Source organism: Miscanthus floridulus, chromosome 17, assembly GCF_019320115.1.
Source record: "Miscanthus floridulus cultivar M001 chromosome 17, ASM1932011v1, whole genome shotgun sequence".
Lineage (NCBI taxonomy): Eukaryota > Viridiplantae > Streptophyta > Magnoliopsida > Poales > Poaceae > Miscanthus > Miscanthus floridulus.
In genome coordinates, this window is record NC_089596.1 from 17,937,481 (window position 1) to 17,956,302 (window position 18,822).

The 18,822-nt window shown below is 44.6% G+C and overlaps 1 protein-coding gene across 1 annotated transcript; it reads right to left on the reverse strand.

Annotated features, from left to right (window-relative positions):
* Positions 1-2,733: 2,733 nt before the first annotated feature.
* LOC136518246 (uncharacterized) lies at positions 2,734-3,651 on the reverse strand. Its single transcript, XM_066511884.1, has 3 exons — positions 3,355-3,651; positions 3,104-3,265; positions 2,734-3,024 (listed from the first exon to the last, which is right to left on the reverse strand). Exons 1-3 carry the CDS (start codon positions 3,649-3,651, stop codon positions 2,734-2,736), a joined length of 750 nt encoding a protein of 249 aa, XP_066367981.1.
* Between the last annotated feature and the right edge of the window lie 15,171 nt (positions 3,652-18,822).

The window sequence follows — 18,822 nt, forward strand, 5'->3', positions numbered from 1 at the left end:
CACAGCTTCTTTCATTCCCCTTTCAGTGTGAGTGCATTTACGTGCAAGAGCCTAAGATAGTGGCTGTTTATTAAAATTATTCCTTTCTTCTTTACGGCCCATAACTTTTTTTTTCATTCTCAACTTAACAGACTATCTATAGTTTAACATCCCCTCAAAAAAAATTCTATAGTTTAACAGTTTTTTTAAAAGCCAATATTTAAGGGGCACTTTTGTTACTAAACCTTCAAATCTCATTTTTCTTCTTCGTGCCATGTCCAGATTTTGGACGTTAGGAGCAAGCTTGGGAGATTTTTAATTTAATGTAAGTTGATGTGGAATACTTGAGAACACTTATATTTGTGTACAAATTTTGAATCCTAGGAAGGCCAATATGTTTTGATGGACAGATATACAGTAATTCAAAAAAAAAATGAGAAACTGAAACTTGATAACCTTTCAGCCCTCTTCATTCCACTTTAGAAGTTTTTCAGACAATCATATGTGACTTCCATCGATAAATGAACTTACTCCCTTCGTTCCAAATTATACGTCGCTTTGACTTTTTTTTATATTCATTTTGCTATGTATCTAGATATAATATATGTCTTAAATACATAGCAAAATGAATGAAACAAAAAAGTCAAAGCGTTTTATAATTTGGAACGAAGAGTACGTACTTGTTCAATAGAGTAGGGGAAATTCTGAAGTAGCTTGGAGAAGTTTGTCCCGGCTATAGCGAAGATGTTTTTTTTGTTTTTTAATTCACGAGTAGCTTTCTCCGTGTTTGGCAAAACAACTCTCTGAATGAAAGAAAAGGAATAAATTACCATAATGCCCTTTGCCTTATCTTCTTCCCTTCCACGCCCTTTCTTCCCCATCCCCGACGCCCATGAGGCCCCAGGCGGCCACATCCTTGGCGCTCGGCGGTCACGTCACCCAGCAAACGCGCCCACCCGTGGCGGCCAGCGGCATCCCCGTCCCCGCGCCCACAGCAGTGGTGTCCCAGCCCCATGCTCTGGCTCCGCATCCTCCCTCGCAATTGTGCCTGGCCGTTGGCTCCCCACGGCGGCATGTAGATGCGCTTGGACACTGGCACCCCATGGTGGCTCACTTGCGCCTCCCGGTGGCCGTGGCTAAGCCCACGCGCCGATGGCCATGGCCGCTTGCGCCACGACAGCATCCGCGAGCTCGAGCGCCCATGCGCCGGTGGCTGTGGCAGCTCGTGCCTCCGTGGCGCCTACGAACTCGAGCACCCATGTCTTGGCGGCGCCTGCGTAGTAGCGCTGGCAGGCTCGTGTGCCCAGCAAGCGGCACTCCTAGCAACGCCCGCACCCCAGCAACCGATTGTGCATGGGCAAACCTGACATCCATACGCAGTGGGGCCCACTTTCGTGGGACGAAGCTGTGATAAGGTTTTTTAGTTTGGCGAAATAGCCATTTGGCCCCCTGAACTTTCGCGTAAGGCTCAAATTGGCCCCTGAACTATCAAAACGTCCACTTTAGTCCTTAATGTTCTGATTTACAACTCAATCTCGTCCATTCTGCATGATTGTTGGACATGTGGACAGCTGCACATGGAAAATGTCTAACCTGTCCCTCCCTAATTCCTTTACCTGGCGTGGACGGTCACGGCGTTTTCTAGTCTGTCTCTTTTCCCTCCTCTTGGCCTCGCCCTGTCTCTCTTTTCTCCATGGCGGCTGCACAGGTAGGTTAGGGTTTTGGCTTCGGGAGGACAGCAGTCGCCGTCGGAGAGGAAGACCCACTGGCCGCCGGGTCCCCAGTTCCCTCTCCCTCGTCTGCTTCATTCAATTCATCTCCCCCGTCTCCCCCATCTGCTAGCTCCATCGCTCCCCCATCTGCTCGCTCCATTGTGGAGGTGGCGACCGCTGTGCCTGTATCCCCATGGAGCATGGATCCAGGGAGAGGAGAGGGAGAAGGTCGATGCCAAGAGGAAGAGTAGCGCCATTTCCCAGAGCGTCGAGTTCTAGTGCTCATGAAGCTGCGCGCGCAGTGGAGGTGAGTACAGAGCTGTTGACGTTTGGGCTAGGGTTGATTTGAATCGGGGATTGATTTGATTTTTGATAAAAATTCATCGATTGGTGTAGCTTGAAACACTGCTTGAACAACATTCAGAGGGGATGCTGGTGAGGACAGGGCTTACATGCTGGCATGGATTCTCCCCAATTTTATGTTGTTGTTGGTCTGGTCCAGACACAGGAAGAAGGTTCCTGGTGTGCGCACAAGTGGAGCAACCTTGTGATTTCAAGTATTGGATCGATGGACACTTTGAAGGTAGAGCAAAAAGGGTGATTCAGGACCTAGTTTCCATGGGGCACATCATGTGGGAGCTGTACGAACATTCAGCTGGACAATTGGATGATATGTATGCTGATCGATAGAGAGCGAAACAAGAAATTCGTGAACTGAAATGTACTATTAGAGAACAACGAGAGTGCATTGTAATCTTAATTTGTTTTAGCATTGTAATTGCTTATGGCATATGGCTCATTGTGTAACCACTGTTTGAGGCAATGAGAAATGAATGCAAAAACAAATTTAACATGTCTCATGCTCATGGTTTTGACATAACAAATGCAAGTGTTCATGACATTATGACTAAGTGATACAAAAGCATTACTGCTTTGAAACTACATGTCTCATGCTCATGGTTTTGACATAACAAATGAAGTGTTCACGACATTATGACTAAGTGATACAAAAGCATTGCTGCTTTAAAACTACATTGGCAAGCTACATCATCTTATTCTTTGAATTCACCAGCTCTGTTGTTTTTTTCTGGGACGAGCTGCTTTGGCCTGATGCTGATCCACGGCCAAGTGAAGTCGAATGGACTTTTGTAGAGGCACGTCCACCTTTTACATTGATTGTTGCCTTTGCAAATGAGCCAGCAGTCCTAGCATTGGTTTCAATGACAACAGAAGCACTCCCTCCAACAGATGCCTTCGCCGATGCTTGAGCACTTGACTTCGTAGATGCTTGAGCACTCTCTCCAAAAGATGTTAGTCTTCTCTTATGCCCAGACTGTAAACAGCAAAGCCAATTTAGGCAAATATATAATTTACTTAGGCTGTAGCATGGACATGTCGGAATTATTACTAACCTGTATAAATGATGAACCCTCAGGCATGGACAGTCTTCTCTTACTTGATGATGCCGCTATGGATTTTCCTTTAGTTTGCTTTGACTGTGCAGGTTCAATTTGCAATGGGCTTGAGTGACTTGCATTGGTGGCGGGAGGATTATATGACCCAGCTTGTTCTTGCTGTTGTAAGATGAGTAAGGACCAAGTTAGTAAAATGAGTAAGGAATGAATATAGTACAGCAAGGGAAAATAGTAAATTCAGTAAACACCATTTTCACAGAGCATGTCCTCGAGTTGTGACCATAGATTCCACAGCAACGACATCTAATTTTAGTGCCAACTTTTGACAAATTGGTTCTAGATTTCACTGGCTCTGAAGGGTCTTTTCTCCTTTTTTTCTTTGGTCGGCCTAGCATCTTTTTTACTCTAGGAGGCAATGGTTTGGGATTTGGAGACACAGGCCAAGCCGACTCATGTTCCACTGGCTGCAGTACATGTTGGTATGTCTTCTTGTATGTCTTAAGTGAGAAGCACTCATGTATGTAATTGTTAGGCTCTTGTGCCATTTTGAATAGGGCAGCACAAGCATGTTGGCATGGAATCCTAGAGACTTGCCAGTACCTACATGAGCATGTCTTGCTTCTCAGGTCTACTATGAACCTTTTTTTTGTCTCTCACTTCAAATCTAGCCTCACCATTCCACAAGACATGACAAAACTGTGTCCTATGCCTAATCTTGTTGAATTTCCTAATAATGTTAGGACACACTGTGAAAGGATCAAGATGCCTAAGAATTGGGCTAATTCTAAATTCTCTTGCAATAATCAAATCCTATGGATAGCCCAATTAACCCCTTATGCCTAGAAAAGTGTTTCTATCAAATTAACGCACAAAAGACTTGCAACCTATATTCCAAACTTACTCTAGCAAAGCAATTCTATGAATGTAAAGACAAGTATTGAATTGCTCAAAGTAAATACTTAAAGTAAATGCTCAAAGTAAATGGAGAGAGGAACGCGACGATGTTTTGCCAAGGTATCGGAGAGTCACCACTCTCCACTAGTCCTCGTTGGAGCACCCACGCAAGGGTGTAGCTCCCCCTTGATCCGCGCAAGGATCAAGTGCTCTCTATGGGTTGATTCTTCGACACTCCATCGCAGCGAATCACCCAAAGCCGCTCACAACTTGAGTTGGGTCACCCACAAGCTCTGCCAGGTGATCACCAAGCTCCCAATCACCACCAAGCCGTCTAGGTGATGGCGATCACCAAGAGTAACAAGCATGAACTCTCACTTGACCACGCGAAGCCTAATGAGAAGATGGATGCACACTTGTCTACTCTTGATTCACTAATGAGGTTTCACTCTTGGATTCTCAAATCACAAACACCTCACTAGGACCTTGCTCTTCTTGGCACTCACAAATGTGTGTTCTCAGCTGTTGGAATGAGCAAAAGTTACTCCACACACGAGTGGAGCTTCTATTTATAAGGCAGCCTGAAAAACGAACCGTTATAAGCTTCTACGGGGTGACCGGACGCTCCGGTCGTGTTGATCGGACGCTCCGGTCAGTTCAACCCATGAACCAGTAGTAATGAGTTGACTGGATGCTGGCAGGGTCCGGTCAGCACTGACCGGATGCGTCCGGTCACATAAAACCCTTACTGGAACCTTACTGGACTCGATCGGACGCTGGATACTTAGGGTCCGGTCAGTATTGACCGAACGCGTCTGGTCACACTTTCTCAAGTCTGGACCCTTACTGGAGTCGATCGGATGCTGGTCCTTAGCGTCCGGTCACATTGACCTTCCAGCGTCCGGTCACACCAGACTTGTTCTCCTCGGTCAAATGAACTGACCGGACCCTGCGGCCAGCGTCCGGTCGCACTAGAGCCAGCGTCCGGTTAGTATTTGACCCTCCATTCACTTCCAACTCTCGAACATATGTGAATGAAGTTTGCTCCAAAGGATCTTAGGCATTCATAGGAGCTACCTAGAGCTAGTTTTAACAAGTGTGCACCACACCTAACTCACTAGACTCAACTAGGTCAAGCTACCCGTTCATATCCCCCTTAATAGTACGGCCAAAGGAAAAACAAAGTCCTAAACTACTCTAAGTGTCTTTCCAACTCCAATCGACACTTAGAACTAGTCATCCTTAACATTATCGTCAATCCTTTGAAAAACCAAAATGATTTCCATCGTAGGGGCATGACCAACTCGATTGCCCAATCGATCTCCATTACCATGACCTAACTTAATTGCCTCTACAAAACACACGTTAGTCATAGTAATCTTGTATTGACATTAATCACCAAAATCCAACTAGGGGCCTTGATGCTTTCAATCTCCCCCTTTTTGGTGATTGATGACAATACCACCTCGAGTATGTGAAAGAGTGAGGTTTTTTTGATGGGCTTGGTTCATATAAGCTTTTGTCAATAAGAACAAAAGTGTTAGTCAGCTTATATGACCCAAGCCAATACAATGTACTCAAAGGATGTGAATTAAGCATGAGTACGACTAACACAGCTCATTTGCCTCGGAGTATAAACGCGGAAGCAAAGGCAAATGAGCATGACACAATTGATATGACATTTAAAACATGCATAGTAGAAAGCACACATGTCATATCACAATCACATAGATAGAATAATATGCGTGAAAGTAAACACACGAATGCAAAAGTAATAGTGTATCACACAAATAAAACTCCAAATGTATATAATAAGCTAATACTATATAACTAGCTCCCCCTAAATGACGCTCCCCCTGAGTCTACATACTCGAACCCACTCCCCCTTTGGCGTCAAACACCAAAACCTAGGGGTCGATCGACGGGGCTGCAGTGGACGAGCCGAGTGCTGAAGAACATGGGGCAAGCTAGAACTGGGCACCATCATCATCTGACCCTAAGCTCTGAACTGACTAACCCTCTATGGCAAGAAGTATCGCTGAAGCGGTCTGGGTCTGAGCTGGGGCTGGTGCTGCCTGTGAAGCTGCTAGTATGTCTGTCGTAGGATCTGATGAGGCGAGAGATGAGGGGAGCCTCTGAGTAGTCACTGCGACTGGAGCTACTGTAGACGGACCGGCGGTATGCATATGAGACGGAGTAGGCATGCCGGTCAACTCGCTGAAGGATGCTCCAAGACTCCTAGAGACTAACGTGTTAGGCACGAATAGCGAGGAAGACTGCTCTAGTGTGAAGCTCGTCTGAAGTGGAGTGAACTATGGGGCTACCACGGGTGAGGCTAACCACTGGGACACATGTACAAGAGGTGAAGCAAACTGAGCTGGAGGCTGTCCCTGACTCTGAAGCCCACTGGGCTATACTACTAGAGTCATCGAAGTGGTAGGAGGTTGAGCAAGCTAGGGCGAAGGCTGTGGCTATGGGGCCCCAATGGCTGTCACTACATTCTGCATGAAACCCATAAGCTGCTGCTACAAGAGTATCTGTTGCTGATGCATCTACTGCTGCTGCTGCTACATGGCCTGCTGCTGCCTCTAGAACTCATCCTGTCGAGTCTGAAACTGGGCAAAAGTAGCAGCTGTCTCCTGTGCCTGTCTATCCTGTGTCTGCTGCATCCGCTTAAGAATAGCAATGAGAGCAGGGTCTATCTGTGGAGCAAGTGGAGCAGAACTAGAGCTACCAGCCTCTGTATCGTGTCTGCATGGAGGCATCTGAGGAATAGGCTGGTAATCGTCGTCAGAGCTGTCACTATATTCGCTCACCTCCTGCTGTGCCTCTAGCTCCTCCTCCTCAGTGGTTGCAATCCCTCTGATGATCTCATCCTGCTGAGCTATGGACTCTGGAACATCGGGACGACGGCTAGGCTGTCTAGGTGCCTGAGGAGTGGTGTGTCTGTTCCTCTATGACAGGTTGTAAGCTGGGAACTCTATGGTGGCACCTGTATACTCATCCATCATACCAGGGGGCATATCAAGCACTACTCTGCGGATGAGGAACGTGATCCAGTGAGCATAGGGAAGCTACCTGCGACCCTTGAATCCCTTAGCTATTGTATCCTCCATCTCTGAAAGTAGGAGATCCCAGATATCAAATGCTGTCTGCTGCATCAGGGCATTGAGAAGCCAGAGCTATAAGCGAGTCAGGCCCTCCCTGTATCCCAACCTAGGAAGCAGTGTCCTCCTGATAATGGCCTCTAGCACTCTCGCTGTAGGAGTCAAGTCACTGGGGTTCCTGCTCGACCCCTCACCAAAGGGCTCCTTGAAGCAATGTCGCACTAAATCTATAGGGGGCACCTGCCCTCCATGAGGACGCCTAGGAGGCTTTTGCTATCCATAACACACCTTATGCATCTTGACAGGCTGCTCTTATAGCCTCAGTATCTCTCTGGCTCTGCCACTCGTCACTCTGTAGTCTTTGCCTCTGAAAGCAAAGTGAATAAATCTATGATGTGAATCGATGAAGAGTGAAGCATAAAACTGCCAGATCCAAGATGGTACATATATCCCCGTCCGTCCAATCAAATCTGTCAATCCTAGCAAATATGATAAGTAAGGCCGAATGTGCTCTCCGACGGCTGCCACAATAGACTCTATCTGACAGACTCTCTGAGATCTAAATACTTCCCCACTATTGAGATAAGCATTGTAGAAATCTTCCTGCAGTGGTGTGTAGAAACCCTTAGCTGCTCTCTCATCCCTCCTCGGAGGAAACCAAACCTCAAACTCTACAAATCGCAGCTGCTAAACCTGTCTGGCAGTGGTGGCCCTCAAGTCAAGATGCACCACTAGAGGTGGACCCTGTGGTCTAGGTGGAGGACGTGATCCCCTCTACTGTGTTGGTGGCCTCGGCGAGACTGGTACACGGGTCCGTCTAGAGCGGTGAAGCTAGGGTGCCGGCTCTATTTCCTCGGCCTCCTGGGTCTGTTGTGCCTACTTGCCCTCCTGAGTCTACTAAACTGGCTCCTGCTCGACTGACTGACCCTCCTCAATGGCAACCTGTCGGCCTGCAAACGTGGCAGTCCTAGCTGGACTACTATGACGACGCTCAACCTCCTCAATCGCAGCTCTGACTACTGGTGAAACTGGTTGATCTGCAATGATAACTCCGCTACGGGCACCGCCTCTCTCGACACGCTCTATAGCCTCTGCAACAGCTGCTGCTCTCGCTGTCTCTACATCGAGGTACTTGCGCTTCTTGGATGTCACCTGCTTGGTTGACTTGCCCTTCGATCTGGTTGGCTGGCGAGGCAGGGGCCTCCGATCATCATCACCTGGGCCACCACCAACGTTCTTGGTGCGAGCCATCTGAACTAACAAGATGATGAACTGATGTTGATGAAGATCAACAGACAAACTGAACCTCTCGAGGCTTGGCCTCGATCCTTACTCGTGAGCTTGGCTCCGAGTTGACTGCCAACTGCCACAAGAACCACAACAGCACCGACACGCTGCACGATAGAATAGATGGATATACAAATAAATACAATATGTCTAATAGATGCGAAACCCTAATAGAGAAAGCAATGTAGATGCGAACTTGAATCGAATGGCTTTCTACCTGACGACCAGCGAACCGAGAAAAGATAAGATATTGCGCGGGGAACCTCGGAACCGGCTAGGGTTAGGTCAAAAGCCCTGAATGCAATGGGGAATCAGTGCATTGTAATTTGATCTAGGTCACAATTGAACAGATCAAGATTGAAAACATCTTGCCTTACCAATCAAGGAGGTGGTAGGACTAGGGCACATGGCGTGAGATGACCAGCAGGAAGATTGCAGTGGGCTCGGCTTAGGCGACGCGGTGGCGAGAGGGCCGGGCGAGCGCGATGGTGCGCGAGCTGCGGCAGCATGGGCTGTGCTGGCGTGGTGGCGCGTGGGAAGGCTCGGGCGGAGCTTGCAGTGGCGCAGCGAGGCTGGAGCATGGCGGCGTTGGAGCGGGTGAGCAGCGGCAGCAACCTGGCGGCGGCAAGGGCTAGGGCTGGATGCGGCGGCGCTGGGGTTGCGGTGGCGCAGTGAGCAAAGCGGCGGTGATTTGGCGGTGGCTCGGGCTAGGGCAAAGGCGAGGTGAGGGGTGAACAAGGGTACTACATGGTTAAATAGTTCCCCACACGTGACGGATTAGGAAACAGAGAAAAGAGTCCTGAAGCCACGTGAGATCCACTGACTGGACGCTCCAGTGGTAGTGACCGGATGCTACCACCCAGCGTCCGGTCGATTCCAGAGAGGTCCAGTTTCTCTAGAATCGGGACCGGACGCGTCCGGTGGTCCATGACCGGACACAGGTAGGGTCCGGTCAGTACAACTTGTTCTTCCTTCGATCGACCGGACGCTGGATCCCCTCCTGATCGAACGCACAGATGCAGCGTCCGGTCACTCCATCGGCAGCAGTTCACCTCCTGTGAACTGACCGGACGCTGGACAGCAGCGTCCGGTGCAGCGTCCGGTGCACCTTTTCCAGCAAATCTTCAAACTTCCTTCTCGCTGCCTGTTCCCAATCAAGTCCCAACTTGAATAAGATCCAAATAAACACCAATTGGGACTGATGTGAGTGACCTCTCTCAAACCCTCATATTTTTTAAAATATTTTGCCTTAGGCTATAATTCTTTTTAAGAAAGTAGGCAACAAGAGGGCAAATGGAACAAAAATGACAAAACAACATTCATGCATATGCAATACTTGTAAGTAAATCTAGTTGCTTGTCAAGTTTGATCCAAGGTTAAGCTTCTTCACACGCTTTTCGGCGGTTATCTTAACCATGTTAGACAAGCCCTATATGCAATGCCACAAATTAAGCATGTTGTATATTACAATGAATGCAAGGGACAACACAAGCTCAATTTTTAGTAAAGTTACTAAAATCAAGTACATTGAGCTCATTCCGCAATCTACAAAATATAGCCTCATCTAGCGGTTTAGTGAAAATATCCGCTAATTGATCTTCGGATCTTACACCTTCTAGTGATATATCATTTTTAGCCACATGATCTCTTAGAAAGTGATGGCGGATATCTATATGCTTGGTGCGAGAGTGTTGAACTGGATTATTTGCAAGTTTTACCGCACTTTCATTGTCGCACAAAAGAGGTACCTTTTCTAGAGCTACTCCATAGTCTAGTAAAGTTTGTTTCATGTATAAAATTTGTGCACAACAAGCACCTACGGCAATGTATTCCGCTTCGGCGGTGGACAAAGCCACACTATTTTATTTCTTGGAGGACCAAGACACAAGTGATCTACCAAGCAAGTGGCACCCTCCGGATGTGCTCTTTCTATCAACTTTGCATCTGGCGTAATCCGAATCAGAATAGCCAATTAATTCAAATAAAGCTCCTTTGGGATACCAAAGGCCAATGCTTGGTGTGTGCTTAAGATACCTAAGGATTATTTTTACGGCAATTAAATGTGTTTCCTTAGGACTAGCTTGAAATCTAGCACATATACACACTAAACATGATGTCGGGCCTAGATGCGGTTAAATATAATAAGCTACCAATCATAGAATGGTAGAGAGTTTGATCAACCGGGTTACCTTCCTCATCTAGGTCGAGATGTCCATTGGTAGGCATTGGTGTCTTGATTGGCTTACATTCATCCATCTTAAATCTCTTGAGAAGATCTTTTGTGTATTTCTCATAAGAGATGAAGATGCCTTCTTTCATTTGCTTGACTTGAAAACCAAGAAAGAATGTAAGCTCACCAATCATTGACATCTTGAACTCCTTCGACATCAATTCACCAAATTCTTTGCATGAGTCTTCATTTGATGATCCAAAGATGATATCATCAACATATACTTGACAAATGAAGATATACCCATCAAGCTTCTTGGTGAATAGTGTAGTGTCAACCTTCCCAATGGTGAAGCCCTTCTCAATGAGGAAGTCCCAAAGGCACTCATACCAAGCTCTTGGGGCTTGCATAAGCCCATATAGTGCCTTGGACAACCTATAAACATGATTAGGATATCTAGGGTCTTCAAACCCGGGAGGTTGATCAACATAGACTAGTTCATTAATAAAGCCATTTAAGAATGCACTTTTCACATCCATTTGATATAGTTTCATTTTATGATGTGATGCATATGCAAGTAGGATATGAATGGCTTCTAATCTTGCAACCGGTGCAAAGGTCTCTCCAAAATCCAAGCCTTCAACTTGAGAGAACCCCTTTGCAACTAGTCTTGCCTTGTTCCTCACAACAACACCTTGATCATCTTGCTTGTTGTGGAACATCCACTTCGTTCTAATGACTCTTGCACCTTTTGGTCGCTCTTCAAGAGTCCAAACTTTATTGCGAGTGAAGTTGTTCAACTCTTCATGCATGGCATTGATCCAATCCGGATCTTTAAGAGCTTTTTCTACCTTGGTAGGCTCATAGCAAGAGACAAAAGAGTGATGAGCAATAAATGAAGTAAGTTTTTGAGATCAAGTCATTACACCCTTTGATGGACTCCCTATGATGAGATCTTGTGGATGATCTTATAGGAGAGGTGTATTTCTTCTATTGACCACTTGAGGAGGAGGTTGTGGAGCATCAACATCTTGTGCTTGTACCACCATTCGCTCATGGGAGATATGAGTATCTTCATTTTCCACTCTCTCATCTTTTTCATCATCTTATGGTACATTTGATGAAGAAGGTTGGTTAATGACTTGTACATCATCTTCATCATCTTTTAGTTTGATGTCTCCCACCGGAATATTCTTCATAGCCTCCCTCAATGGTTCATCACCTACATCATCAAGATTCTCATGTGCTCCTTGGGAGCCGTTAGATTCATCAAATTCCACATCATATGTTTCTTCAACCAAGCCAGTGGCATGATTAAATACTCTATATGCTTTGGACTTCAATGAGTAACCAACAAGAAAACCTATATCACAATGTCTTTGAAACTTCCCTAGGTGTTGCCGCTTCTTGTAGATGTAGCACTTACAACCAAACACCCTAAAGAAGAAGACGTCCGGCTTCTTCCCATTGAGCAACTCATACGGTGTCTTGACAAGGAACTTTTGAAGAAATAGGCGGTTGGATGCATAACATGCGGTGTTGATTGCTTCTGCCCATAGAGCTTTGGGGGTGTTGTACTCATCTAGCATTGTCCTTGCAAGAGTGATCAAAGTCCAGTTCTTCCTCTCAACTACACCATTTTGTTGAGGAGTATAGGTTGCGGAGACTTCATGTTTGATTCCAACTTCATCACAATAAGCTTCTATGTTTGTGTTGTCAAACTCTTTGCCATTGTCACTTCTTATCTTCTTGAGCTTCACTTCAAATTCATTTTGAGCTCTCTTGGCAAACTTCTTGAAACAAGATGCAACTTTATATTTGTCATGAAGGAAGAACACCCATGTATACCTTGAATAGTCATCCATAATCACAAGACAATAGAGATTTCCTCCCAAACTCTTGTATGTTGTTGGTCCAAATAAATCCATGTGTAGGAGTTCTAGCACTCTCGTGGTTGACATGAAAGCTTTGGTTGGATGAGTGTTTGCAACTTGCTTGCTGGCTTGACATGCACTACAAAGCTTATCCTTCTCAAACTTCACATCCTTCAACCCTCTCACCAAATCATTTTTCATAAGCTTCTTGAGTGAGCTCATCCCAACATGAGCAAGTCTTCTATGCCATAGCCACCCAAGTGTAGTTTTGGTGAATAGGCAAGTCTTCAAGTTTGCATCTTTGGAGGTGAAGTCAACTAGATATAAGTTGTTATATCTAAATCCATTGAATATCACTTGATTGTCATCTACCTTGGATACAACAACCTCCTTCTCGGTGAATAAGCATTAAAAACCAAGATCACACAATTGCCCAACGGATAGCAAGTTGAAGCTCAATGAAGCAACATAGAGCACATTGGAGATGGAATGATTATTTGATATTGCCACTTTGCCTAATCCTTTAACCTTGCCCTTTGAATTGTCTCCAAATGTTATTTTCTCTTGTCCATCTACCTCTTCATCTAGTGAGGTGAACATATGAGGATCACCGGTCATATATTGAGTGTAACCACTATCAATAACCCAATGACTTCCATCGGTCTTGTAGTTTACCTACACACATGAGATTCAAACTTTAGAAATCCAAACTTGTTGAGGGCCCTTCACCTTCTCAATAAGTGACTTAGCCACCCAAATCTTCTTAGGCCTACTCTTGTTGGGGGGTCCTAAGAACATGACTTTCATCTTTTCACTAGAATCTTTTCTAAGCATGTAGTGAGCATTGAAAGTAAAAGGTCTAGCATGCTTGGGCAAGGGTTATGGTGGTGGAGTTTGACACTCATGAGCAAAGTGGCCTTCTTGTCCACACTCAAAACATCTCTTTGGCTTTGGCTTTGGCTTTGATTGTTGGTGTTGAGCTTGAGCCTTCTTCTTCTCTACACTTGCCATATACCTAATGCCACTTCTATCCATCTTCATGACGGTATTCATGAGTAGCTCACTTTGGAGATGCTTGCCTCTAGCAAACTTGCTCAATCCCACCTTGAGATGCTCTTTCTCCATCTTGAGCTTCTTGTTCTCTTCCTTGAGAATATCATTGTTCTTTTCTTCCTTGAGTTTCTTATTTTCTTCTTTGAGCTTCTCATTCTTAAGGATCAACTCTTTGTCATGATCAAGAGTTTCTCGCACAATGGTGTTGTGACTTTTTATCTCTTCAAGATCTTTCATGAGCTTCTCATTGTCACTCTTGAGCTTGACATACTCATCATAGTCATTGCACTCAACCACTTGCTTGCCTTTGCTACTAGATCCATGCTCAATGCTCTCACCAATTAAATCATCACATGAGGTAGCTATATCAATCTTAACAACATGGTTAGTAGCATCATGTGGCTCATTTGGTAAGAATTCTTGTGCAATAACAAGAGTATTATAATTAATCTTAAGAGTAGTATATTCATCTTTTAGCTTGTTGTGACTAGTGATAAGCTCATTGTGCACCCACTCAAGTTTATCATGTTTATCTTTAAGCTCTTTCTTAGAAGATTTGAGCTCCTTGAGTTTGGATGATATGGAATCATTTGTTTCTTTGAGCTCATCATTAGCCTTTTCCAATGTATCACACTTAGCTAAGAGTGAATCATTTTTAGCATCAAGTTTTTCATTTGTAGCTCTACTCTTTCTAATGATCTTAGTGTATTTTCTTAGTATTTTGACAAGATCATCATATGTAGGTGAATCATCATCGCTATCGCTATCATCATCACTAGCTTGCTCATCATCACTACTGTCATCACTCTTAGTTACCTTGCGTTCACCCTTGGCCATAAGGCATAGGTGTGTAGAGGATGATGGCGATGGTGGCGATGACGATGCAAGATCAATAGCAATGGCGGCCACCTTCTCATTGTCACTATCATCATCGGATGATCCACTTGATGAATCAATGTCCATGAGCCAATCACCGACAATGTAGGCCTTGCCACTCTTCTTCTTCTTGTAGAAGTTCCTCTTTTTGCCATCTCTCTTCTTGTATGACTTGTTCTTTTTCTTCTCATCTTCATCTTCATTGCTTGAATCATCTTTCTTGCCCTTGTTCTTGAATTTGTCTTTCTTGGGCTTTGTACATTGGTGAGCTAGATGGCCAAGTTTGCCACAATTGTAGCAATCCATCTCAGAGATTGGCTTTCTTCTTGAGCTAGTGAAGAACTTCTTCTTCTTGCCATCAAACTTGATGTCACTCTTGTTTAGCTTCTTTAGCATCTTGGCGGTCTTCTTCACCATGAGAGCAAGGCTTTCTTCATCATCTTCATCACTTGAGCTCTCATACTCAAGTCTTGCTTTGCCCTTATCTTGGCTAGCTTTGAATGCTAAGTCCTTCTCTTTCTTCTTTGTAGAGGATGAGCCATCTTGTGGGGTGATGTGCATGTACATCTCATGAGCATTGATCTTTCCCAAGATTTGTGTTGGTGTAGCGGTGGAAAGATCACCTTGGTGTAGCACGGTCATAATATGGCCATATTTGTCAATAGGGAGGACACTCAAAATCTTTCTCACAACGTCAGATGGCGACATTTGAGTAAGTCTAAGCCCATTGACTTCCTCTACAAGAACATTCAAACGTGAATACATCTCATTAGTACTTTCTTTGGGAAACATCTCAAAAGAATTTAGCTTTTTAATTACAAGATGATAGCGTTCCTCACGCTCACTCTTGGTTCCCCTCATGGAGCGCATAAACGTCCGACCATAGTGCATGGGCGTCTTTGTGGTTCCTTACATGATTGAACACATCTTTGCAAAGGCCTCTAAAGATGGTGTTGCGAGCCTTTGCATTCCATTTTTCATAGTTCACTTCATCGCCTTGAAGTTGTACGGCATTCTTAGGTGTTGGGAACCCTTGAGAGGCAGCTCTAAGAATTCCAACGTCTAGAGCTTCTAGGTATGCCTCCATGCGAATTTTCCAATATGGAAAATCATCTCCCTCAAAGATAGGAGGAGGTTCATCCCCGTGAGACATCTTGCTCTAAGCGATTAAGCTTAAAAATATGAGCACGAGACTCTGATACCAATTGAAAGGATCAAGATGCCCAAGAGGGGGGGGGGGGGTGAATTGGGCTAATTCTAAATTCTCTTGCAATAATCAAATCCTACGGATAGCCCAATTAACCCCTTGTGCCTAGAAAAGTGTTTCTATCAAATTAACGCACAAAAGACTTGCAACCTATGTTCCAAACTTACTCTAGCATAGCAATTCTATGAATGTAAAGATAAGTATTGAATTGCTCAAAGTAAATACTTAAAGTAAATGCTCAAAGTAAATGGAGAGAGGAACGCGGCGATGTTTTGCCGAGGTATCGGAGAGTCGCCACTCTCCACTAGTCCTCGTTGGAGCACCCACGTAAGGGTGTAGCTCCCCCTTGATCTGCGCAAGGATCAAGTGCTCTCTACGGGTTGATTCTTCGACACTCCGTCGTGGCGAATCACCCAAAGCCGCTCACAACTTGAGTTGGGTCACCCACAAGCTCTGCCGGGTGATCACCAAGCTCCCAATCACCACCAAGCCGTCTAGGTGATGGCGATCACCAAGAGTAACAAGCACGAACTCTCACTTGACCACACGAAGCCTAATGAGAAGATGGATGCACACTTGTCTACTCTTGATTCACTAATGAGGTTTCACTCTTGGATTCTCAAATCACAAACACCTCACTAGGACCTTGCTCTTCTTGGCACTCACAAACGTGTTTCTCAGCTGTTGGAATGAGCAAAAGTTACTCCACACACGAGTGGAGCTTCTATTTATAAGGCAGCCTGAAAAACAAACCGTTATGAGCTTCTGTAGGGTGACTGGACGCTCCGGTCGTGTTGACCGGATGCTCCGGTCAGTTCAACCCACGAACCAGTAGTAATGAGTTGACCGGACGCTGGCAGGGTCCGGTCAGCACTGACCGGACGCGTCCGGTCGCATAAAACCTTTACTGGACTTGACCAGACGCTGGATACTCAGGGTCCGGTCAGTATTGACCGGACGCGTCCGGTCACACTTTCTCAAGTCTGGACCCTTACTGGAGTCGACTGGATGCTGGCCCTCAGCGTCCGGTCACATTGACCTTCCAGCGTCCGGTCACACCAGACTTGTTCTCCTTGGTCAAATGAACTGACCGGACCCTGTAGCCAGCGTCTGGTCGCACCGGAGCCAGCGTCCGGTCAGTATTTGACCCTCCATTCACTTCCAACTCTCGAACATATGTGAATGAAGTTTGCTCCAAAGGATCTTAGGCATTCATAGGAGCTACCTAGAGCTAGTTTTAACAAGTGTGCACCACACCTAACTCACTAGACTCAACTAGGTCAAGCTACCCGTTCATACCCCCCTTAATAGTACGGCCAAAGGAAAAACAAAGTTCTAAACTACTCTAAGTGTCTTTCCAACTCTAATCGACACTTAGAACTAGTCGTCCTTAACATTGTCGTCAATCCTTTGAAAAACCGAAACAATTTCCATCGTAGGGGCATGACCAACTCGATTGCCCAATCAATCTCCATTACCATGACCTAACTTAATTGCCTCTGCAAAACACACATTAGTCATAGTAATCTTGTATTGACATTAATCACCGAAATCCAACTAGGGGCCTAGATGCTTTCACACTGCCATTGTCCACCTCTCACTATTACTCCTATTTTGTTGGATTCTTCTAGTCACCTGGATCCTGATGTCCTCCAACATAGTAATAATAGGCTTGAACCTTGATTCTATAATCCAACTATTGAATGATTCACTCATGTTGTTATCAACTGATTCACAATTGGATCCAAGTCTGAACCAAGCTCGAGACCAATGAATAGGATTTGTTTTCTCCAAATCCTGCCATCCCCGAGGAGTTTTTGCAGCAAGCTTACTCTTGTAATGCTTAAACAACTACTCATTAGGTGCCTTTGCAATCTTCCAAAAGCTCTTTTGGTACTCTTGCAGCCTATGTTTCATCCTAACTCATCTATGTGTGAGAGGAGAAAAAATAGCTTCACCTGTGAAACTGTTTTTGAAAAAAGGTGTTGGGTAGAAAAAAAAAGCTCATAAAGTTGTTGATGAAGATATGTCAGGCAGTGAGTAGGGAAACTTTTGGTGGTACAACTAATGTAAAACAGATGAACCGATATTTATAGAACCTTTATTGAACCAATTAGAGAAATGTTTTTGCAAAAACCATTGTAACTCGGTCAATTTGTTGTTCACTTTATTTGGAACTTTTAGACTATACAAGGGTCTATTTGGAACACATGCAAATTTTTATGTTCCTACGTTTTATCTATGAAATTGCAGTCATATGAATTTTGTGCATGATTCCTGTGAAAGTCAGGTGTTCCAAACAGACCGTAGATGAGTTAGAAATCATTGTTAGGTTGTGCACTTATTGACCAAAGCATTTTACGGGGCAGAATGGCAAAAGGTTCGGTTTATTTTAGGGATGTGATTTGTGGCAGCATTGTCCATGGGCCGGGCCCGAACGGGCCAGTCAATTTTTATTATAAAAACAATTTAAATTAATATTTCAAGCCAAGTTCAGGCCAACAATTTTTTTCCGTTCACATTTCGCTGACTAGCCCCTGTTCATCAAGATTTGCAGGCCGGGCCTGAGATGTTCATGGGTCTATTTGCGACATCCTTCTGGACAGAAGTTGGATGATGATTCAAGCTAACTCGAGGGGTTGAAAATATTATCATTGGGCTAGGCGTGTCTGTATCATTTTGTTTTCCTTAATATGTGGAAGCTCATTGGAAGACGTGAGATCCTGCAAAAGGCATCTGAATTCCCAACGTTCATTCAATTTTGGAGTACTCCGTTTCGTCGCTGTCAGCTCTTAGCGCTGAATTCTAACCCACAAATGCAGCATAATCTCAGAAATAGATGGATACCAACCAAGCATCTTCACTCTTTGGTAATTTGTCCAAACATACAAACAACGATGTGACACGCACTGCACTGCGCGTATAAAGTCTATAAAGTCTTGGATTCTCGCTCGGTCACAAAAAAGAATATCGTATTTGATTTTCAGACATCTTATTTGACCTTTCATCTTACTCAATTTTTTTTTGTATAAATATCATATATTTTGTTATGATTTATTGTATCATTAGAGATATTATAATAATAATTTATTTATTTTATAATTTATATAAATTTTTTAAATAAGATGAACGGTCGAACACGATGCCTGAAACTAAAAAAAACGTAGCTCTTTTCGGGACTAGGCATGCATCGCATCATTTCATCCTGTTGCTAAGATCACCTTGTGGGCTTGTGGCCTGTGGCTAGA

Coding starts and splice junctions, on each gene's coding strand:
- LOC136518246 (XM_066511884.1), bottom strand. CDS start 3,651: ATGGCACAAGAGCCTAACAATTACATACATGAGTGCTTCTCACTTAAG. Junction 3,266..3,354: donor GGACATGCTCTGTGAAAATG/GTGTTTACTGAA, acceptor ATCTTACAACAG/CAAGAACAAGCTGGGTCATA. Junction 3,025..3,103: donor AGGGTTCATCATTTATACAG/GTTAGTAATAAT, acceptor TGCTGTTTACAG/TCTGGGCATAAGAGAAGACT.